General features: G+C 42.1%; 1 protein-coding gene across 5 annotated transcripts in view; it reads left to right on the forward strand.

The window, feature by feature from the left end:
• The window catches only part of LOC133622527 (nck-associated protein 5-like), a 298,294-nt gene that overhangs the window by 176,685 nt on the left and 96,821 nt on the right, over window positions 1-24,788 (forward strand). For all 5 annotated transcript variants that reach the window (XM_061985349.1, XM_061985347.1, XM_061985348.1 and 2 more), the window contains one exon: window positions 534-667. In XM_061985349.1, coding sequence (XP_061841333.1) covers window positions 534-667 — 134 coding nt within the window. The remainder of the gene's footprint in view (window positions 1-533; window positions 668-24,788) is intronic.

The following is a 24,788-nucleotide window of genomic DNA, read 5'->3' on the forward strand; positions in this document are numbered from 1 at the left end:
GAAATGACTTAGCTCAGTCTAATGACTGAGCTAAGTCATTTCCTGTGATGTGCCACAGGGCATTTCTTGTGGGACGGGATTCGTTCCCAGGGATTCGAATAAAGAACCAACTCTTTTTCTTTACTATAGTGGCCTCGATAACAGGAACCGGTTCTTAAAAAGGGATTCGAGTCCATGGAATCGGTTATTTTCTTATCGAACGGTTCTTTTCTTATCAAACAACCAGGAGAAGCGGTTTCGAACATCATCCCTAGGCGTAATATGATCAAACTTTCTTAAAATTAACTATGATTTATTAAATCCAATTTTTTAATAGTTGATGAATCATGTTCCGGTTCAATCTGATTTTGGAAAGAATATATGACGCAACTGGCAGCAATTTTCATTTTAAATCACAACTCCAATGGGATGCATTTATAATTTGTGTGACAAGTTGTTCACTTGGATCCATTTGAAGTAATTAAGATGATCGTGCACCTGCTTGCAATTACGCTTTTGGAGTGACATGTTGATGTTTTTGCTCGCCTCCACAGCGAGAAAAGCTGATCCATGAGCTAGAGGAAGAGCGCCGCCTGCGTCTGGAGAGCGAGAAGCGTCTCCGGGAAGTGACGGAGGAATCGGAGCTAGGACGGGCGCAGATCGTCTCCCTGCAGCAGAAATTCTCCAGGTGAGCTCAACGTGGTCACCTGACCTTGTCGCCGCCCGTGACCACTCCAGCCCGCCAGGAGCAGGACAAAGCCTCTCTAAAGCAGGGGTCACCAACCTTTTTGAAACCAAGAGCTACTTCTTGGGTACTGATTAATGCGAAGGGCTACCAGTTTGATACACACTTAAATAAATTGCCAGAAATAGCCAATTTGCTCAATTTACCTTTAACTCTGTTATTATTAATAAAATGATATTTATCTTTTACGGAAGGTTTTTTGTAGAGAATAAATGATGAAAAAAAACACTTAATTGAACGGTTTAAAAAAGGAGAAAACACGAAAAAAATAAAAATTAAATTTTGAAACATAGTTTATCTTCAATTTTGACTCTTTAAAATTCAAAATTCAACCGAAAAAAAGGAAGAAAAAAACTAGCTAATTCGAATCTTTTTGAAAAAATTAAAAAAATAATTTATGGAACATCGTTAGTAATTTTTCCTGATTAAGGTTAATTTTAGAATTTTGATGACATGTTTTAAATAGGTTAAAATCCAATCTGCACTTTGTTAGAATATATAACAAATTGAACCAAGCTATATTTCTAACAAAGACAAATCATTATTTCTTCTAGATTTTCCAGAACGAAAATTTTAAAAGAAATTCAAAAGACTTTGAAATAAGATTTAAATTTGATTCTACAGATTTTCTAGATTTGCCAGAATATTTTTTTTTTAAATTTTAATCATAATAAGTTTGAAGAAACATTTCACAAATATTCTTCGTCGAAAAAACAGAAGCTAAAATTAAGAATTAAATTAAAATGTATTTATTATTCTTTAAAATAATTAAAAAAATAATACTTGAACATTGATTTAAATTGTCAGGAAAGGTAAAAAGGTATATGTGTTTAAAAATCCTAAAATCATTTTTAAGGTTGAATTTTTTTCTCTAAAATTGTCTTTCTGAAAGTTATAAGGAGCAAAGTAAAAAAATAAATGAATTTATTTTAACAAGTGAAGACCAGGTCTTTAAAATATTTTCTTGGATTTTCAAATCCTATTTGAGTTTTGTCTCTCTTAGAATGAAAAATGTCGAGCAAAGCGAGACCAGCTTGCTAGTAAATAAATAACACTTAAAAAATAGAGGCAGCTCACTGGTAAGTGCTGCTATTTGAGCTATTTTTAGAACAGGCCTGCGGGCGACTCATCTGGTCCTTACGGGTGACCTGGTGCCCGCGGGCACCGCGTTGGTGACCCCTGCTCTAAACGCCCCCCCGCCCCCCAGCCGTACGGAGCCCCCGTAATTTGGCGATAGGCATTCAGTGGTCATGCAGGAGTCTTCACATTAAGACTTCAAATTAGCTGCTTATCTTCTCATTAGAAAAAGCACTTCACACTTTAATGACTCGTCTGCAAGGGTGGGATGGAATATTTAAAAGGCCCTTCCAAAAATACGTGCTTTGATGCAACAGTACTCTCATGTGTGTTCACTTTCTATCTTCATAACTCAGCATTTTTTGGTGGTGCACATACAGTCGTGGTCAAAAGTTTACATACACTTGTAAAGAACAAGTCATTTCTACAAGTCTTGTTTTGTTGTGATAGAGTGATTGGAGCACATACTTGTTGGTCACAAAAAACATTCATGAAGTTTGCTTCTTTTATGAATTTATTATGGGTCTACTGAAAATGTGAGCAAATGTGCTGGGTCAAAAGTATACATACAGCAATGTTAATATTTGCTTACATGTCCCTTGGCAAGTTTACCTGCAATAAGGCGCTTTTGGTAGCCATCCACAAGCTTCTGCTTGAATGTTTGACCACTCCTCTTGACAAAATTGGTGCAGTTCAGCTAAATTTGTTGGTTTTATGACATGGACTTGTTTCTTCAGCATTTAAGTCTGACCACAGAACTTTCCTCCAGAAGGTCTTATCTTTGTCCATGTGATGTCAGATGAAACAAAAATGGAGCTATTTGGCCACAATAACCATCAGAATGTTTGGAGGAGAAAAGGTGAGGCCTTTAATCCCAGGAACACCATCCCTACCATCAAGCATCGTGGTGGCAGTATTATGCTCTGGGCCTGTTTTGCTGCCAATGGAACTGGTGCTTTACAGAGAGTAAATGGGACAATGAAAAAGGAGGATTACCTCCAAATTCTTCAGGACAAGCTAAAATCATCAGCCCGCAGGTTGGGTCTTGGGCACAGTTGGGTGTTCCAACAGGACAATGACCCCCAAACACACGTCAAAAGTGGTAAAGGAATGGCTAAATCAGGCTAGAATTAAGGTTTTAGAATGGCCTTCCCAAAGTCCTGACTTAAACGTGTGGACAATGCTGAAGAAACAAGTCCATGTCAGAAAACCAACAAATTTAGCTGAACTGCACCAATTTTGTCAAGAGGAGTGGTCAAAAGTTCAAGCAGAAGCTTGTGGATGGCTACCAAAAGTGCCTTATTACAGTGAAACTTGCCAAGGGACATGAAAGCAAATATTAACATTGCTGTATGTACCACGACTGTATTCTCAAGTTACTACCAACTGATATTTTACTTTGACTTTCTGTCAAGTCAGAACAGTTTTTTTTTTAATATATCCTGCTTGGTAGCAGGCTTTTATTTTGTTGAATTGTTCATTCCGACCAGTACCTGCCCGTCCGCCAACGTGCTCAGACATGCGATGATAATTTGGGTGATGTAGTGCCACGGCCTCACCTTCGAGTGGAACTCCTGGCAGATAGTGCGGCAGCTCCTAATCGGCGAGGAACAGATCAAGCTTATCCTGATTGTGTCCTGCACAGGTCTCAGATGAATTTGTCGCCATAGCGCGAGGTCACCCAGACGGATGGCTCTCATTGGGCGCCAGACTGCTCAGACTCGCCAAAGATTCCATTAAGCCCACTGGAAAGAAAAAAAAAAGAAGTGCTTATCAAGGGAAAGATGTTCACGGCTCTGCTCGGCTATTGTTGTCATTCTGAGAGGGTTGTGTTCATTGTCAGCTTGGTGGATCGCTGTAATTTCTGTGCTCGCGACACCTGGAGGGAGCAGGGGTCACTGAGGCCGCCTGGCACATAGAAAAACCAGCAGGATTGTTGTTGTTGTGAATGAGCATCCATCCATCCATCCATCTTCTTCCGCTTATCCGAGGTCGGGTCGCGGGGATAGCAGCCTACGCAGGGAAGCCCAGACTTTCCTCTCCCCAGCCACTTCGTCCAGCTCCTCCCGGGGGATCCCGAGGCGTTCCCAGGCCAGCCGGGAGACATAGTCTTCCCAACGTGTCCTGGGTCTTCCCTGTGGCCTCCTACCGGTTGGACGTACCCTAAACACCTCCCGAGGGAGGCGTTCGGGTGGCATCCTGACCAGATGCCCGAACCACCTCATCTGGCTCCTCTCCATGTGGAGGAGCAGTGGCTTTACTTTGAGCTCTCCCCGGATGGCAGAGCTTCTCACCCTATCTCTAAGGGAGAGCCCCGCCACCTTGTCCTTTCGGTCATAACCCAAAGCTCATGGCCATAGGTAAGGATGGGATCGTAGATCGACCGGTAAATTGAGAGCTTTGCCTCCCGGCTCAGCTCCTTCTTCACCACAACGGATCGATACAGCGTCCGCATTACTGAAGATGCCGCACCGATCCGCCTGTCGATCTCACGATCCACTTTTCCCTCACTCGTGAACAAGACTCCGAGGTACTTTAACCCCTCCACTTGGGGCAAGATCTCCTCCCCAACCCGGAGATGGCACTCCACCCTTTTCCGGGCGAGAACCATGGACTCGGACTTGGAGGTGCTGATTCTCATCCCAGTCGCTTCACACTCGGCTGCGAACCGATCCAGTGAGAGCTGAAGATCCTGGCCAGATGAAGCCATCAGGACCACATCATCTGCAAAAAGCAGAGACCTAATCCTGCAGCCACCAAACCGGATCCCCTCAACGCCTTGACTGCGCCTAGAAATTCTGTCAATAAAAGTTCTGAACAGAATGGGTGACAAAGGGCAGCCTTGGCGGAGTCCAACCCTCACTGGAAACGTGTCCGACTTACTGCCGGCAATGCGGACCAAGCTCTGACACTGATCGTACAGGGAGCGGACAGCCACAATCAGACAGTCCGATACCCCATACTCTCTGAGCACTCCCCACAGGACCTCCCGAGGGACACGGTCAAATGCCTTCTCCACGTCCTGGTCGTGGTCGTGAATGAGCATTCTTTTATTATTATTATTATTTTCCCCCAAGATGGCACAGCTGTAGTGGCTGCTGGTGGCAGGAGCTCTGTGCTCTTGTGTCATCCTTTTGTGTTCTTGATGTTTCCCTCTTGTTTTCATGTGGGTTTTTGTTTGCGTTTTGGTTCGGGACCCTTTGGGACTGTGGGACAAGGGGTGGCACTTTCGTGACTTCTGCGGTGCTTTTTTGTAAACTTCTGGATCTGCCTCCCGGGAGCCTTTTTGGCCATAGAGACCAGCTGCTGAGTCTCTGCCACACCAGAGTCCGTTTGGAGAGACTGGAGGAGATGCGGGATGAAGAGATAGGACTGCGGAGCTGGTGCTGAGCGCCGGGACGGAGAAGCTTCACAGTGTCTTGGCTGAATTCAGGATTCAGGATGCTTTATTATTGTCCATTCTTTGACAAGTACAAGACACATAAGAACTGAAATTACATTTTCGGCACAGTCCCACTAAGAGCAGACATACGTTACAGGGAGACAAGACGGGACCGCCAACGGATCAGCTATTTTTACGGCGCTCCTTGAAAAAAGGTGGGAAAAAGGTGATATTGGGAGAGGGGGGAAGAGTAAAAAAAATATCAGTCAAAGTCTGGACCCACGGGAGCGGGTCCAGACTGAGTCCAAGGGAAAAAAACGTATAATCACAACAACTCGCAACAAGGGGGGGAAGGGTTGGGGCCCTGGGGGTCGACTGCTGCTATAAAGCGCTACTCAGCCGTCCATCAACCCGAAGGGGAATCAAGCGGTGGTGAAGGCGTGGGGTGGGGAGTGTGTTAGTGTATATTCACCTGCCTCTGGTGTTCGGGACCCGCACCTGCTTCTAATCAGAGGACTATTTAAGCCTGCCCTTGCCAGTCAGTCGTGCTGGCGTCATTAGTTGTTCTATGCCATAGTTATGCTGGTTGTTTGCCTCATGCCTGGACTACGTAAGTCTCGTTCATTTCATGCCACAGTTTCATAAGTCCTCTATGTCCATAGTCGATGCTAAGTGTTAGCTTTTGTCTCCAAGTGCGATCAGCGCGTTGTGCCTTCGCCTTGTTTTTTAGTTTTTTGTACCTTTTTGAGTTTTGAGAAATAAATATGTTCCTACCTGCACGCCTTATCCGGAATAGTCCTGGGAGAACAAATCTCGCAGCAAGCTGTGACCCTCCCCCCGACGTGACATTGAGATTTTAGCAAATGTAAAGTGTGTTACAAATGTAATTCATTATTATTATTATTATTATTATTATTAAAACGGGACCCGTTACCTCCCTGCTTGGCACTCAGCATCAAGGGTTGGAATTGGGGGTTAAATCACCAAAAAATGATTCCCGGGCGCGGCCACCGCTGCTGCCCACTGCTCCCCTCACCTCCCAGCGGGTGATCAAGGGTGATGGGTCAAATGCAGAGAATAATTTCGCCACACCTAGTGTGTGTGTGTGACAATCATTGGTACTTTAACTTTTTATCACCTTGGGGAACAATTTCCCTTGTGGATCATTAAAGTTTGTCTAAGTCTAAGTCTAAATCTTATCCGACGTAGTGTAAACAGGGCCTTAGAATGAATTTTTTCCCAGCGTTTACCTTTTTCTCACCTTTTCGGTAAGGGGCGCCGGAAGTTGGCAGACCCGTCAGCGATCCTGTTCTGTCTCCCTGTGATGGGATTGTGCTGAAAATCGTAATTTCCCCTCGGGGGATTTATAAAGTATTTCTGATTCTGATTCCCACAAACCGACCCATTCACTGGGTTATTATATTGAGTACTCAATGGCGCGGTGCCCCGGTGACAGATGGGTAAGAACAGTGTGATGACTTTAATTAGCAACTTAGCGAGCTGGGCTTCTGGTGTGTCTTCACAAGAACCTTTGCCCTACTGGCATCTGCTGCTCGCTCTGCTATTTTCAGTTATTGCCGCTCGGTTCTAAGTGTTTCAAAGTCATGGTGCAAAATCTCCTTGACTGACTCAAATTGTGCTGCTTTTTTTGTCCGTAATATGCACACTGCAAAAACTGAAATCTAAGTAAGATTAAATATCTCAAATAAGGGTGATATTTGCTTTTTTCCTGTCTGATAAAATAATTCCTCTCACTAAGCAGATTTTATGTTAGAGTGTTTTACTTGTTTTAAGGGCTTTGGTCCTAAATGATCTCAGTAAGATATTACAGATATTATGACCTATATTGAGTAAAAGATGCTTGAAACTAGAATAGCAACTGTTGCAAAGCTGCGTCATCAACACTCACAAGTATAAAACTACTTTATTAAATTAATAATTTCTTATTTCAAGCATAAAATAAAAAAAATCCTGACTTTGACACAATTGTGTCTCATAATTAAAACAGATGACAGCCAGTTTTATTTTCAATGAAACAATAGAAAACACGTACTCATATAATAGTACAGTTGGCACAGTACAGTAAACTGACAGTTCATATTTAAACATTTAACATGTGACATTTCTAACTATTTTGAACAGAAATAGTTCATGCACATTCAGATAAATTCTTCAATTGCCGCACGGTTCTAAGTGACTAATTGACTGAAAGAGTACGCACTTGGCGCGATGATGTCATGTTATCCATGGAAAAATGCATTTTTAGACAATATGATTTTCCTGAGCGGCTAGGAGACCCCGAGAGTAACAAGCGCTTGCCTTGTTGCCTTTCCATTAAGAACAATAAATTGGGTTTTCGTTTAAGTCTGCTGGTTTCAAGAAATGTAATGCCGAGCGCATATCATTATGTCAAGATAATGGCACTAGCATTTACTTCATTTAAGAATATTTTTCAACATATTGAGCAAAAAGGTTAATTAATCAAATAAAATAGTACAAATGAATCAAAATTAATTTCAAAAATGTAAATTAATTTCATAATTAATCAAATAAAATAGTACAATTAATCAAATAAAAAAGATCATGACTTTGACATGAATGTGTCTCATAATTTAAAAAAATCTAATAAAAAAAATCTAATTAAATCAAAATTAATCAAATAAAATAGTAATTAATCAAAATTAATTTTAAAAACTAAAATTAATTTCAAAATTGATCAAATAAAAAAAAAATCATGACTTTGACACAATTTTCTACCAAGAAAAATACACTTGTTATTAGTGAGAATTTACTTATTTAAAGGTATTTTGGGGTTCTTTGAAGTTAGCTAATTTTACTTGTTTTGGAAAGTCTCAACAAGCCAAATGTTCTCGTTCTATTGGCAGATAATTTTGCTTAGTTCAAATAAAATACCCCTCATTTTTTGTATTTATTTATTTTTCTTCTTGTTTTTGAACACTGACTTTTTTGCAGTGCAGGCAACCCCTTTGAAATGTGAACTTGTATTTTTGTTTGCTCGCGGATACTACTTGGGTCCGGTTCTGAACAACCGGCTTTTGTTGTCTACCTTTGCCCACACAAACTCAATTGCTTGTGTTTTCATGGCTGAGATCAAAAAGTCTGCATTCCTCAAGTGACTGGCCACTTAGCTGCAGACGAAGGTGAACACATATGCCGACATGCACGCCCCCTTCCCCCAGCCGGCTGGGTTCTAAGCCGGGCGTGGGTCACATGCACCAACCCCTCCTGACTTGGGTCAACCTCCCCCCCCAGAGCTTCAACACCACACTTGGTGTAGTCTGCCATCAATAAACAACTCCAGATTAGTGCGAGACTGCGGCCCACCGCCTTGCTGCCATACCACCGTATCCGTAAAGAGGAACAGAGGGAGGAATAAACTGCTTTCAGAGCAAATGGCATGAATTCTTTGTCAACTGCTATTGGGACTAATATGCTGCAAGGGCAACCGTGAGGCCTTGAGACCACGCCGGATGACTGGTATGCAGGCGGGTAGCGTGGTGACTGCTTAGTGCAAGTTCACCTTCATTTGGCCCAAGAATGAAGGAGCCGGCTCTCAGGTAACTTGCTTATCCTCTCCACAACTCCACTGTGGTGTTCTCCCTCAACACCCGTTTTCTTGCTTTCTACACTTTTTCTCACACGAACCTGAGATCGTAAACAAGTGCTCGTCTTATGTTGCCCATGCTGGGATTTATCTACGTGTGCGAGATATACGCCGCGTGGAAACAGGAGTTAAATTGTGCACGGCATCAAGTGTCGTGATCGTCGACCACACCGCACATCCGTCATGTTGACAGTCGCTGTGTGTGGACGTCGGAGCGCCGAATCCCATGTGATAATAACTCTGCGAAGGAATCTTGTTGCGCGTGAAAAATGTGCACCTATGGGTGATGTACAGTCGTGGTCAAAAGTTTGCATACACTTGTAAAGAACAATGTCATGGCTTTCTAATAATTTATACAACTCTTATTTTTTTGTGATTGGAGCACATACTTGTTGGTCACAAGAAAACATTCATGAAGTTTGGTTCTTTTATGAATTCATTATGGGTCTACTGACAAAAGACAAAAAAACAAAACAAATGTACAGTCGTACCACAACTTACAAGCTTAGATAGTTCTGTGAAAAAGCTCTTAACTTAAAATACTTGGATCTCAGATCAACATCTCCCATTTGAATAATTGAAATCAGTTAAATAGGTGCGTACCCCGTCTGTGGAATGCTCTCCCTGACCACCTGAGGGTACCACAGACTGTGGATGCTTTTAAAAAAGCCTTTTCTTTTAGATAAATAAATGATAATGATAAATGGGTTATACTTGTATAGCACTTTTCTACCTTCAAGGTACTCAAAGTGATTTGACAGTATTTCCACATTCACCCATTCACACACATTCACACACATGCAAGGCGCTAACCAGCACCCATCAGGAGCAAGGGTGAAGTGTCTTGCCCAAGGACACAACGGACTTGACTTGGATGGGAGAATGGGATTGAACCCCAGTAACCAGCAACCCTCCGATTGCTGGCACAGCCACTCTACCAACTTCGCCACGCCGCAACTTCGCATACCAGTTCTAGCTATTTGGCTGTTCTAGTTTTTATTTTGTTTTATTTTTTATTATCTTTTTATTTTTATTTTTTTTAATACAATGTAGCACTTTGAGGTTGTTTACTCAATGTAAAGTGATTTTTACAAATAAAATCTATTTGTATTATTATTATTAAAAAACACTTGTGAAGTGAATTATATTTATATAGCGCTTTTTTCTCTAGTGACTCAAAGCGCTTTTACATAGTGAAACCCAATATCTAAGTTACATTTAAAGCAGTGTGGGTGGCACTGGGAGCATGTGAGTCAAGTGTCTTGCCCAAGGACACAACGGCAGTGACGAGGATGGCGGAAGCCGGTATCGAACCTGGAACCCTCAAGTTGCTGGCACGGCCACTCTACCAACCGAGCTATACCGCCCCAATATATACCCAATATGTAATATTTGGTCACATGTCCCTTGGCAAGTTTCACTGCAATAAGGCGCTTTTTGGTAGCCATCAACAAGCTTCTGGTTGAGTTTTTGACCACTCCTCTTGACAAAATTGGTGCAGTTCAGCTAAATGTGTTGGTTTTCTGACATGGACTTGTTTCTTCAGCATTGTCCACAAGTTTAAGTCAGGACTTTGGGAAGGCCATTCTAAAACCTTCATTCTAGCCTGATTCCTTTACCACTTTTGAGGTGTGTTTGGGGTCATTGTCCTGTTAGAACACCCAACTGCGCCCAAGACCCAACCTCCGGGCTGATGGTTGTCCTGAAGAATTTGGAGGTAATCCTCCTTTTTCATTGTCCCATTTACTCTCTGTAAAGCACCAGTTCCATTGGCAGCTAAACAGGCCCAGAGCATAATACTACCACCACCATGCTTGACGGTAGGAATGGTGTTCCTGGGATTAATGGCCTCACCTTTTCTCCTCCAAACAGATTGCTGGGTATTGTGGCCAAACAGCTCAATTTTTGTTTCATGGACGTCGAGTGGATCTAACATAATAGTGAGAGTCCAGTCCATAGTGGATCTAACATAATAGTGAGAGTCCAGTCCACAGTGGATCTAACATAATTGTGTGAGAGTCCAGTCCATAGTGGATCTAACATAATAGTGTGAGAGTCCAGTCCATAGTGGATCTAACATAATAGTGTGAGAGTCCAGTCCATAGTGGATCTAACATAATAGTGTGAGAGTCCAGTCCATAGTGGATCTAACATAATAGTGAGAGTCCAGTCCATAGTGGATCTAACATAATAGTGAGAGTCCAGTCCAAGTGGATCTAACATAATAGTGAGAGTCCAGTCCATAGTGGATCTAACATAATAGTGAGAGTCCAGTCCATAGTGGATCTAACATAATATTGTGAGAGTCCAGTCCATAGTGGATCTAACATAATAGTGAGAGTCCAGTCCATAGTGGATCTAACATAATAGTGAGAGTCCAGTCCATAGTGGATCTAACATAATATTGTGAGAGTCCAGTCCATAGTGGATCTAACATAATAGTGAGAGTCCAGTCCATAGTGGATCTAACATAATATTGTGAAAGTCCAGTCCATAGTGGATCTAACATAATAGTGAGAGTCCAGTCCATAGTGGATCTAACATAATAGAGTGAGAGTCCAGTCCATAGTGGATCTAACATAATAGTGAGAGTCCAGTCCATAGTGGATCTAACATAATAGAGTGAGAGTCCAGTCCATAGTGGATCTAACATAATAGTGTGAGAGTCCAGTCCACAGTGGATCTAACATAATAGTGAGAGTCCAGTCCATAGTGGATCTAGCATAACAGAGTGAGAGTCCACTCCATAGTGGATCTAGCATAATAGTGTGAGAGTCCAGTCCATAGTGGATCTAACATAATAGGGAGAGTCCAGTCCATAGTGGGGCCAGCAGGACACCATCCCGAGCGGAGACGGGTCAGCAGCGCAGAGATGTCCCCAACCGATGCACAGGCGAGCGGTCCACCCCAGGTCCCGACTCTGGACAGCCAGCACTTCATCCATGGCAACTGGACCTGTGCCCCCCCTCCACAAGGGAGTGGGGGGCAGAGCAGAAAAGAAAAGAAACGGCAGATCAACTGCTCTAAAAAGGGGGTCTATTTAAAGGCTAGAGTATACAAATTAGTTTTAAGACTAATTAGGAGCCTTTGTTTGTTTACTTACTACTAAAAGACAAGTTCTCTTGTATGTTCAATATTTTAATTAAAGACAAACTTGCAATAAGAAACATATGTTTAATGTACCCTAAGATTTTTTGTCAACATAAAGCTGATAATGCAATTTTTTGTACTGAAAAGTATTGAAATAATTTTGGTATTGGGACAACACTATTGTCAACGATAGGCAAAATCCCCCAAAAAGTGCAGCTCCAATTTAAAGTTGGGACGTGTTGTTTGGACGATCACACTGCAGTTGAGAAATGTTGAGAGTTTGTGTTCTGGTCTTGTTAGCACTACAACATTGTGGCCGCACAGCTGGAGCAGCCCAGACTAACACCGTCAAAGAAACGAGACGAGTGATTGCTCTCCCGTCTGCAGATCAATGCCCTCTCTCCTAATCATACCAATGCCCCGCCACGCCTGGTCCAAGTCTTAATTTGGCACCGTGGAAAGGGCCCCCCGCGGTGCTTGGGCGGCTGCCGCATGAATCGGGCCTCTGTTCCCAAACCGCACATCTGGGGTCATTAACAGGAGGTTGCGTCGGGTCCTTTGAAGTCACTTCTTCCAAATGACGAGGGTTATTAAATTGATAATACGTGTCTCCCCGATTTAAAAGCCGCTTACATTTACTGGATTTATTGGCCCTCCTTTTCAACTTCCACATTAGTACTGGGAATTAAGTTTAATTGAACTCACTTTGGGTCATATAACTCCGTCACTAAATGACTCCCTTTGGCGCCACCCATGTTCTAAACACCAACGGTTAAATCTGATACATGACTTCCTGTCAGCCGACCAGAAACGCACACCCGCATCACCCCGCGGACTTTCGCCACGGATTAATAAACATGTGGGTTTGGATGCCGTAAGAGGTCAGATTACAAGACTTTGTGGATGTAGGGCATGTCCTCACGCCAGAGTTGTCCGCTTGTTCTCCACCAAGTCACAAAGCTGGTGCGCATAGATTATTGCCTGCACTGCAAAAACTGAAATCTAAGTAAGATGAAATATCTCAAATAAGGGTGATATTTGCTTATTTTCTGTCTGATAAGATCATTCTTCTCACTAAGCAGATTTTATGCTAGAGTGTTTTACTTGTTTTACGTGTTTTGGTCCTAAATGATCTCAGTAAGATATTACAGCTTGTTGCTGAGATTTGATGACCTATATTGAGTAAAACATGCTTGAAACTAGAATATCAACTGTTGCAAAGCTGTGTCATCAACACTCACAAGTATAAAACTACTTCTTTAAAGTAATCATTTCTTATTTCAAGCACGAAATAAAAAAAATAAGACTTTGACACAATTGTGTCTCATAATTAAAACAGATGGACTTTGCTGTTTTATTTTCAATGAAACAATAGAAAATATGTACTCATAAAGTAGTACAGTTGGCACGGTACAGTAAACTGACAGTTAATATTTAAAAATTTGACATTTGTCATTTCAAACAATTTTGAACAGAAATAGTTCATGCGCATTCAGATAAATTCCTCAAAATTACAATTAAAAAAATGTTGACCTAGGGCCGGGCTGTATATATGCACACTAATTGACTGAAAGAGCACGCACTTTGCGCGATGATGTCATGTTATCCATGGAAAAATGCATTTTTAGACAATATGATTTGCCTGAGCGGCTAGGAGACCCCGAGAGTAACAAGCGCTTGCCTTGTTGCCTTTCCATTAAGAACAATAAACTAGTTTTTAGTATAAGTTTGCTGGTTTCAAGAAATGTAATGCCGAGCGCATATCATTATGTCAAGATAATGGCACTAGCATTTACTTCACTTAAGAATATTTTTCAACATATTGAGCAAAAATGTAAATTAATTTCATAATTAATCAAATAAAATAGTACAATTAATCAAATGAAAAAAATCATGACTTTGACACGAATGTGTCTCATAATTTAAAAAAATCTAATAAAAAAAAAATCAAATTAAATCAAAATTAATCAAATAAAATAGTAAAAATTAATCAAAATTAATTTCAAAAGCTAAAATTAATTTCAAAATTGATCAAATAAAAAAGAAATCATGACTTTGACACAATTGTGTCTCATAATTAAAACAGATGACAGCCAAATGGACTTTGCTGTTTTATTTTCAATGAAACAATAGAAAATAGGTACTCATATAGTAGTACAGTTGGCACAGTACAGTAAACTGACAGTTAATATTTAAACATTTAACATTTCTAACAATTTTGAACAGAAATAGTTCATGCACATTCAGGTAAATCCTTCAAAATTACAATTAAAAAACATTTGGCCAGGGGCCGGGCTGTATATATGCGCACTAATTGACTGAAAGAGCACGCACTTGGCGCGATGATGTCATGTTATCCATGGAAAAATGCATCTTTAGACAATATGATTTGCCCGAGTGGCTAGGAGACCCCGAGAGTAACAAGATGTTGCCTTGTTGCCTTTCCATTAAGAACAATAAACTAGTTTTTAGTATAAGTTTGCTGGTTTCAAGAAATGTAATGCCGAGCGCATATCATTATGTCAAGATAATGGCACTAGCATTTACTTCATTTAAGAATATTTTTCAACATATTGAGCAAAAAGGTCTCTTTTTTTTTCTACCAAGAAAAGTGCACTTGTTATTAGTGAGAATATACTTATTTTAAGGTATTTTTGGGTTCATTGAGGTTAGCTAATTTGACTTGTTTTGGAAAGTCTTGACAAGCCACATTTTCTTGTTCTATTGGCAGATAATTTTGCTTAGTTCAAATAAAATACCCCTAATTTTTGTTTTTGAACACTGACTTTTTGCAGCCTGCAGACAAACCAATTGTAATTCAAAGTGACCTCATGATTGCAGTATGGATTTGGTTGTCTTGCAGCTGCTCTGGTTTAAATAAACATGGCAACCCAGTCAGAGTTGCACTTTGACTGTTCAAATCATCGGTTTACTCACTCTATCTAGACAAAATGAACTCCTAGCTCTTAATCAGTTCACTAATCAGTCAGTGACTGGACTAGACTCATTGAACCATCTGAATTCAAATTCTTTAGCTTACAATTACATTTTTGGAGAGCTTCTAACTATGTGGGAACAATTTTGGGAAGGTACTTTTTTATGTACCAGCATGAGTGTGCCCCAGTGCATGAAGGCATGCAGAGACTTTTGGACCTCTGACCCCACACATACTCGTGCCTGCAAGTGCTCTTCTGGACGGACATAGCCCTAGTTCTTTCTAGACATTCCAATATACAGTATTGCAGAAATAACTTCAAGAAGAGTGGGGAAAAACTCACACTTTTGAACACTCTGTCCGGCGTGAATTGCTCTAGAACTCGGCGTGTCCTTGTCCAGGGGTCAGCAACCCAAAACGATTGAAAAGAGCCGTATTGGACCAAAAATACAAAGAACAAATCTGTCTGGAGTTGCAAAAAATACAAAAAAAGCCCAATATAAGTGTTATAATGAAGGCAACACAGTTTTCTTTCCATGATGGCAGGTGAGGCCCTGCCTCACCTGCCATCATGGAAAGAAAAAAAATGTAAAAAAAAAAAAAAAAAAAAAAAAATTAAATTGTTATATGTATCCAGTGATTATACTATAAAGTTATTTTCCATTTAACTTCACCAGTTTTAGATTATTTTTTATTCTAAATCGCTGAATTTTCCACATTTGCCGTTCAAATACTGAGAAGAGATCAGCAGCCAGTTGAGGCACGTCACTCAGTGCCTCAACATGGATTGCGCAATGACTCGGCTAACTGCTGGCCTGCTGTGCAGTGAGACTGTATTGCTATATGAATTATATTATACATTTCCATAGTTTAGTTAGCTGAGGTATATAATGTACAGTGTATTTTGTCAACAACTGTATGTGTGTAAAGTATTTCTTGTGCTGAGCGATCATAAAACGGCTGCAAAAGACGCACTGGCTGAGGCTCCAGTAGCCCCGCCTCCTGCACCCCCGTCGCAGACTTGTTATATCAACTAAAGCCCACACTTAAACTTTCCACGTGCAAGATTGAATCTATTTAAAAAAATTATTTCATAAGAAGCCAAAAAGTGCAAAAACAATAATGTTGGTGTTGGAGGAGTTGTGAATGACTGCAGGGACACAACATTAAATACACCTGCAGACTGCAGGTGTACCTAATTCACAACTCCTCCAACACAAACATTATTGTTTTTGCACTTTTTGGCTTCTTATTAAATAACTTTTGTAACCTATTTTCATGGGCTTTCCTTTTTGTGATGTTAAGTTCCTGTTATGCGCTGTTATACAGTATATGCCTTGAGCTCTTATTTTGAAGGCGCTAAGAGCGGAAATGATGTCACGTTGTGGAGGTTTTTGAAAGAAAGTAAATAAAGTGGTCCTCGTGTAAACTGGAGCCTCCGTGTTTGTTATTTTGTAGTTTCATACAGTATAGGCCACATTTATAAACCCTCGGTTACACTTTTTTAAATAGATTCAATCTTGCACGTAGAAAGTTTAAGTGAGGGCTTTAGTTGCAGCGCATAGACTTAATTTCTAAGTAAAGGTAAGACCATAATAACGTTTTTTTTTATTAAATGTGCTTTTTTGTGTGCTACAGTTTGTATGTGTAAAGTTAAAGTTAAGTTAAAGTAGCAATGATTGTCACACACACTAGGTGTAATGAAATGTGTCCTCTGCATTTGACTCATTCCCTTGTTCACCCCCTGGGAGGTGAGGGGAGCAGTGGGCAGCGGCGGCGCCGCGCCTGGGAATCATTTTTAGTGATTTAACCCCCAATTCCAAGCCTTGATGCTGAGTGCCAAGCAGGGAAGAATGCTGGTATGAGCTTTTAAACATAACCCGTTAACTGCTGCCAATCAAATGGTGAATAAGATACTCTTTAGGGTTGATATGTTTGTAAATGTGACTGTGATGAAGTCAGTGCCTCACCAGCCATCAACCTCACCGCACGTCACTGGAGAAGACACAGTGGAAGTGAAAAGTCAAAACGGCGCATTCTGAAGAGCAGGTCTGTAAAACATCATCTTTGCAACATTTTGACCAAAGCGTCACCATTTCACGTTATGTAGACCACAATCAAGTGTTTTAAATGTAGAACAATGTGTCTCGGGTGTAAAATGAAGACCCTGTATTAGAGATGTCGGCCGATAAATGCTTTAAAATGTAATATCGGAAATTATCGGAATCGGTTTCAAAAAGTAAAATGAATGCCTTTTTAAAACGCCTTTGCACGGAGCGGTACATATCTGGTAAAACACGGACTTAGGGCATACTTGCCAACCCTCCCGATTTTCCCGGGAGACTCCCGAATTTCAGTGCCCCTCCCATAATTCTCCCGGGGCAACCATTCTCCCGGATTTCTCCCGATTTCCACAATATTGGGGGCGTACCTTAAAGGCACTGTCTTTAGCGTCCTCTACAACCTGTCGTCACGTCCGCTTTTCCTCCATACAAACAGCGTGCCGGCCCAATCACACAATAAATGCGGCTATTACACACACATAAGTGAATGCAATGCATACTTGATCAACAGTCATACAGGTCACGCTGAGGGTGGCCGTATAAACAACTTTAACACTGTTACAAATATGCGCCACACTGTGAACCCACACCAAACAAGAATGACAAACACATTTCGGGAGAACACCCGCACCGTAACACAACATAAACACAACAGAACAAATACCCAGAACCCCTTGCAGCACTAACTCTTCCGGGACGCTACAATATACACCCCCCGCTACCACCTACCCCGCCCCCGATCTCCTGAATTCGGAGGTCTCAAGGTCGGCAAGTATGCTCTAGTCCAGTGTTTTTCAACCTTTTTTGAGCCAAGGCACATTTTTTGCGATGAAAAAATGCGGAGGCACACCACCAGCAGAAATCATTAAAAAACAAAACTCAGTTGACAGTAAAAAGTTGTCGCATTTGTTGGATACAACTTTAAAGCATAACCAAGCATGCATCACTATAGCTCTTGTCTCAAAGTAGGTGTACTGTCACCACCTGTCACATCACACTATGACTTATTTGGAGTTTATTGCTGTTTTCCTGTGTGTAGTGTTTTACTTCTTGTCTTGCGCTCCTATTTTGGTGGCTTTTTCTCTTTTTTTTTGGTATTTTCCTGTAGCAGTTTCATGTCTTCCTTTGAGCAATATTTCCCAAATCTACTTTGTTTTAGCAATCAAGAATATTTCAGTTGTTTTTATCCTTCTTTGTGGGGACTTTGTTGATTGTCATGTCATGTTCGGATGTACATTGTCTTTGCTCCACAGTAAGTCTTTGCTGTCATCCAGCATTCTGTTTTTGTTCACTTTGTAGCCAGTTCAATTTTAGTTTTGTTCTGCATAGCCTTCCCTAAGCTTCAATGCCTTTTCTTAGGGGCACTCACCTTTTGTTTATTTTTGGTTTAATCATCAGACACTTGTTTCAGACATCTATAAAGCAATTAGCAACCTGCTGCCACCTACTGATATAGAAGAGTATTACACGGTTACTCTGCCGAGCTCTAGACAGCACCGACACTCAACAACAACACATCATTTGCAGACTAGAATTACTGATTTGCAAAAAATATTTATAACCCAAATAGGTGAAATTAGATAAATTCCCACGGCACACCAGACTGCATCTCACGGCACACTAGTGTGCCGCGGCACAGTGGTTGAAAAACACTGCTCTAGTATACTCTGGACTGAAGCTGTGTGCCTTCATTGTTTTTGTAGCTGTTGTTTTGAGGCATGTTAAAAAAAACAACTAAATAATGCACTTTGTGAAAGTCAAAGTATAGTATTTCCCATAGTTGTAGTGGGTATCAGGATTATCTCATGGAGGGCATGTCCCAAATTCCAAGCTGCTGTTTTGAGGCATGTTAAAAAAAAATAATGCACTTTGTGACTTCAATAATAAATATGGCAGTGCCGTGTTGGCATTTTTTTTTCATAACTTGAGTTGACGTTGTTCTCTTATTTTGGAAAACCTTGTTTTTGATTGATTGATTTAAACTTGTATTAGTAGATGTCACAGTACAGTACATATTCCGTATAATTGACCACTAAATGGTATCACCCGAATACGTTTTTCAAATTGTTAATCAATTTATGGTAAAGTTACATTGTTTAATGCATCCAGCGGGGCATCACAACAAAATTAGGCATAATAATGTGTTAATTCCACGTCTGTATATATCGGTATCGGTTGATATCGGAATCGGTAATTAAGAGTTGGACAATATCAGAATATCGGACATCTCTACCCTTTATCCTTCTCATGTCTCTTTTTGCGAGTGATGTCTACAGAGTTGACATCATCTTGTTGAATTGTGTAGTGATTTGTGTAAAAAAAAAAAAAGAAGGGGGAATTATGCTTGTCAAAATGTTGCATATGCAACATGCACATGCATGATTCTGGAAAACCTCTTTTTGAGTTTCAGCACTCCAACATTTAGGCCACGTCCAAGAAAAGATTCTACCCCGCGTGTTTTCCGCACAACAACTCTGAGAGGATCAGAGTAGCTTAGCATCGGGCTAAGCCAGGCAATCATCCGTTTGCCGCTCATAAGGAGCAAGGAAAGCAGAATGGAATATTCTTGGGGCAAAACAAACCATTTTGCAAGGGTTCTATGTGGTCCCATAAGGCGATTGTCGGCGCCCAGTCACGCAAACCGCCTCCCGATGGCCTGGATTCAGCCGCACAAACCAGGTGATTGTTCTTCCTATCGTTTCAGCAAGCTTTGGAGTTTTGCAATTGTTCTTTTGTCAAATCTGATTAGTGGGTCGGATCAACGTGAGTGTCTGAGAGCGCCGATAAAGTAAGAGTGTGACCCGTTTTTGAGTCGGACAAAGAAAAGCCTCTCTGATCTGTGCTACTTTCTTACTATCTCATAGCCCACACTTATATGAGCAGTGTTTTACCGCCCGACCGCAATATGTTTGAGGTGGTGGGTTGAGTGGGGAGGCTGGGTGATGTCATTGTGTATTCTGCATATATTTCTCCAGAAATGTCCAGTAAGATGGAAGAAAAGACAATTCACTCGGTATTTCAATGAATAAGAGAGGGGTATTCTATTTCTCTGACAAAGCAGGTGCATATGACTTACTTACTTACTTAGTCCTCTTGCACTTCAGGGCGCGTAGAGCCGACCATAGCAACCAGATCTCTCCATCTGGGTCTGTTGTGGGCAAGGTGTTGAGCTTGTGCCATAGTCACATTGCAGGCCTTAAGGTCCTGGGCTAATACATCCAGCCAGCGAGTCCTGGGGGCGCCTCTAGGGCGTCTCCAGCCAGCTCGCTGCAGGTGGAAGTCCAGGATTTTGCGCGTGGGGTGTTCCCCCGGCAGGCGGATGACATGGCCATACCAGTGCATTCGCCGCATTGCTGCGAGGCGAGAGGCTGGGAGCTGTTGGGTTAGCTCTCTTAGGGTCTTGTTGGTGACATGCTGGCTCCACGTGATGCCTTCTATCCTCCTGAGGGCTCTGGAATCAAAGCCATCTAGCCTGGCCGCCAGGATGTTATTCAGCGGCCATGTTTCCGAGCCGTACAGAAGGACAGAGATGACAGAGGAATTGTAGACCCTCAACTTGGTGTCCCGAGATATGTGCCGGTGTCGCCACAACGGTCTCCACAGGGACTAATGACGGAGGCTGCAAGGGCGCGACGGCGATCCACCTCTCGTTTGAGGTCACCGGTGTTGGTGACTGTCGAGCCGAGGTATCTGATGGACAAGTGGACAGGGGTATCCTCAAATAAGAAGGGTGGTGGGTCTGGTCCATCGCCGATATGCATGAGTTCCGTTTTGGACCAGCTGATTTTCAGGCCGAGCTGTTTGGTCTCCTCATCAAACACACCGAGGGCCTCCCTGAGCTGGTCAGCGGTCTCACTGAACAGGGTGGTGTCATCGGCGTATTCGAGGTCCTTTAGGGTGTAGTTTCCAAGTGACACCACGGGGACTCGCACACAGACTCTGGACATCAGGTGGTCGATGACACAGTTAAATAGTTCTGGTGCGGCAACACAGCCTTGCCTGAGCCCGCTGTTGATGGGGAACCACTCAGAGTCTTTACAGTTCACACGCACACAGCTTTCTGCACCCTGATACAACTGCTGAAAGAGTGTGGTGATTTTAGTTGGGACCAACTAAAATCACCACAGGTGCATATGAAGTAGAGTTATAATGCCATCTACTGTACGGAATCGTAACCACAATTGACTTTCACGGAAAGTGCTGTTATAGTAATGTGTTAAAGAGCAAGCGACCGTTCAAAAGTTTGGGGTCACTCAAACAATTTTGTGTTTTCCATGAAAAGTCACACTTATTCACCACCATACGTTGTGAAATGAATAGAAAATAGAGTCAAGACATTGACAAGGTTAGAAATAATGATTTGTATTTGAAATAAGATTTTGTTTACATCAAACTTTGCTTTCGTCAAAGAATCCTCCATTTGCAGCAATTACAGCATTGCAGACCTTTGGCCTTCTAGCTGTTAATTTGTTCAGGTAATCTGGAGAAATTGCACCCCACGCTTCTAGAAGCAGCTCCCACAAGTTGGATTGGTTGGTCGGGCACTTCTTGCGTACCATACAGTCAAACTGCTCCCACAACAGCTCAATGGGGTTCAGGTCTGGTGACTGCGCTGGCCACTCCATTACCGATAAAATACCAGCTGCCTGCTTCTTCTCTAAATAGTTCTTGCACAATTTGGAGGTGTGTTTTGGGTCATTGTCCTGTTGTAGGATGAAATTGGCTCCAATCAAGCGCTGTCCACTGGGTATGGCATGGCGTTGCAAAATGGAGTGATAGCCTTCCTTATTCAGAATCCCTTTTACCCTGTACAAATCTCCCACCTTACCAGCACCAAAGCAACCCCAGACCATCACATGACCTCCACCATGCTTAACAGATGGCGTCAGGCATTCTTCCAGCTTCTTTTCAGTTGTTCTGCGTCTCACAAACGTTCTTCTTTGTGATCCAAACACCTCAAACTTGGATTCATCCGTCCACAACACTTTTTTCCAGTCTTCCTCTGTCCAATGTCTGTGTTCTTTTGCCCATCTTAATCTTTTTCTTTTATTGGCCAGTCTCAGATATGGCTTTTTCTTTGCCACTCTGCCATGAAGCCCAGAATCCCGCAGCCGCCTCTTCACTGTAGATGTTGACACTGGTGTTTTGCGGGTACTATTTAATGAAGATGCCAGTTGGGGACCTGTGAGGCGTCTGTTTCTCAAACTAGAGACTCTAATGTACTTATCTTCTTGCTCAGTTGTGCGGACGCTCCCACTTCTTTTTCTACTCTGGTTAGAGCCTGTTTGTGCTGTCCTCTGAAGGGAGTAGTACACACCGTTGTAGGAAATCTTCAATTTCTTAGCAATTTCTCGCATGGAATAGCCTTCATTTCTAAGAACAAGAATAGACTGTCGAGTTTCAGATGAAAGTTCTCTTTTTCTGGCCATTTTGAGCGTTTAATTGACCCCACAAATGTGATGCTCCAGAAACTCAAAGGAAGGTCAGTTTTGTAGCTTCTGTAACGAGCTAAACTGTTTTCAGATGTGTGAACATGATTGCACAAGGGTTTTCTAATCATCAATTAGCCTTCTGAGCCAATGAGCAAACACATTGTACCATTAGAACACTGGAGTGATATTTGCTGGAAATGGGCCTCTATACACCTATGTAGATATTGCACCAAAAACGAGACATTTGCAGCTAGAATAGTCATTTACCACATTAGCAATGTATAGAGTGTATTTCTTTAAAGTTAAGACTAGTTTAAAGTTATCTTCATTGAAAAGTACAGTGCTTTTCCTTCAAAAATTTAGGACATTTCAATGTGACCCCAAACTTTTGAACGGTAGTGTATTTTTGAAGGTCCAGATTTATTTGTGGCAGGCCACGACAAAGCATTACAAATACTACATGAGGTTGAAGTCTACTCAAAGTGAGTTTCCATCCTGTTTTATATACAGAAAATCAGGCCTGGGCAATTATTTGGACTCGGGAGCCACGTTGAGAGAAAAAAATGTGTCTGGGGGCCAGTGTATATATATATATATATATATCCTCCCGGATGGCAGAGCTTCTCACCCTATCTCTAAGGGAGAGCCCCGCCACCCGGCGGAGGAAACTCATTTCGGCCGCTTGTACCCGTGATCTTGTCCTTTCGGTCATAACCCAAAGCTCATGACCATAGGTGAGGATGGGAACGTAGATCGACCGGTAAATGGAGAGCTTAGTCTTCCGACTCAGCTCCTTCTTCACCACAACGGATCGATACAGCGTCCGCATTACTGAAGACGCCGCAACGATCACTCTTGAACAAGACTCCGAGGTACTTGAACTCCTCCACTTGGGGCAGGAGTTCAAGTAACTCGGAGTCTCGCGGCCCGTGGGTCGTAATTTGCCCAGGTCTGCCGTCAATGGACCTTAGCAACAGACATCATACAACATTTATATTGGTCTTCCAGAACATTTTAAAGTAACACAGAAGAAAAATGCATTTGGAGGAATGGGGAGGCTACGATTTAAGACAGCATGCTGAGAGTGACTAACTTCAGTGTAGCCAAAGCCTCTTACTCCTCATTAAAAAGTCTTGCACAAAGAGACCCACAACACAGAGACCCACACTGGTTGACAAAGGATTGTGATCCTCATCCATAGTTCATGTCAGCCACTCCCTCCTTGTTTCCCATCTGATTCAAGAGTGCCAGCCTGTTCGTCTCCCAGCGGGTGAGGACTTAACGTGGTCCACAGGAGAAAGTGTGGGTCTGCCACATCACTGGACAGCGCCACCAGAGATAATGACATAGTGTAGATGCGAGGAGTACAGGATCTGTTCAAGGCTGGCTCAGAAACCCGCACTGATCCATCCAGCTTCTGATTTGAGCTCTGAGCACTGAGGCTTACTTGATGACAGCTTGGCCTATTTTTGAGTGTGGCGATGCTGCTACGTATGAACCTCAGTCAGGTCTACACCATGTTTAAAACACTTTTCCGGAAGGATGACGTTAAAAGTGGAGAACCTCAGGCTGGGGTAAGTTGAAGCAGCATCTTCAACTTGTCTTCTTTTACCTTTTTATTTCTAACTTTATTTTCCTGACAGTAAACATGTTAAACCCTTCTCGTCTGGTTTTCACTTTGCTCCCCATGCCATGAATGTGTGCGTGAAGGGGAAAACGAGTTTGAAAATTGTCATCCCTCAGGCTATAAATTGATTGCACCCTTAATTGTATTTCCTAGACTGCTGAGGCGTTTTTTGAAATTCAGCTCAAGCTGCCACGGGTCAAGAGAATCATTTACTTTCACCGCTCTGTACGTCACGTTTGTCCTTCATAGGTGCAACACGACTCCAGTATTTTTCTTTTAGCTCAGCATGGTACAATGGAAGTAATTCGCTTCTGTGAAATATTTAGGGGTAACCGTAGGTGTACCAGTGGACCTGAAGTTTGTGTCCTTTGCTCACTTTGGCACGTTCAGACATCAGTATAACATATTTGGCATTGTTAAAGTAAAAGTACCAATGATTGTCACCCGCACACTAGGTGTGGCGAGATTATTCCTTGCATTTGATCTATCACCCGGGTATCAATTTTGGTGATTTAACCCCCAATTCCAACCCTTGATGCTGAGTGCCAAGCAGGGAGGTAATGGCTCCCATTTTTATAGTCTTTGGTATGACTCGGCCGGGTTTTGAACTCACAACCTACCGATCTCAGGGCGGACACTCTAATCACTAGGCCACTGAGTAGGTCGCTCTGACCATTTGCATACTCATGCAAAAGTCGATTCGAGAAGGAAACAATAAAACTACGGTCTCAGAATTGAGGACCTCTTAGGCTAGCATTATGACTAGAGATGTCCGATAATACCGGACTGCCGATATTATCGGCCGATAAATGTTTTAAAATGTGATATCGGAA

The sequence above is a fragment of the Nerophis lumbriciformis genome, linkage group LG23 (assembly GCF_033978685.3).
Source record: "Nerophis lumbriciformis linkage group LG23, RoL_Nlum_v2.1, whole genome shotgun sequence".
Classification (NCBI taxonomy): Eukaryota; Metazoa; Chordata; class Actinopteri; order Syngnathiformes; family Syngnathidae; genus Nerophis; species Nerophis lumbriciformis.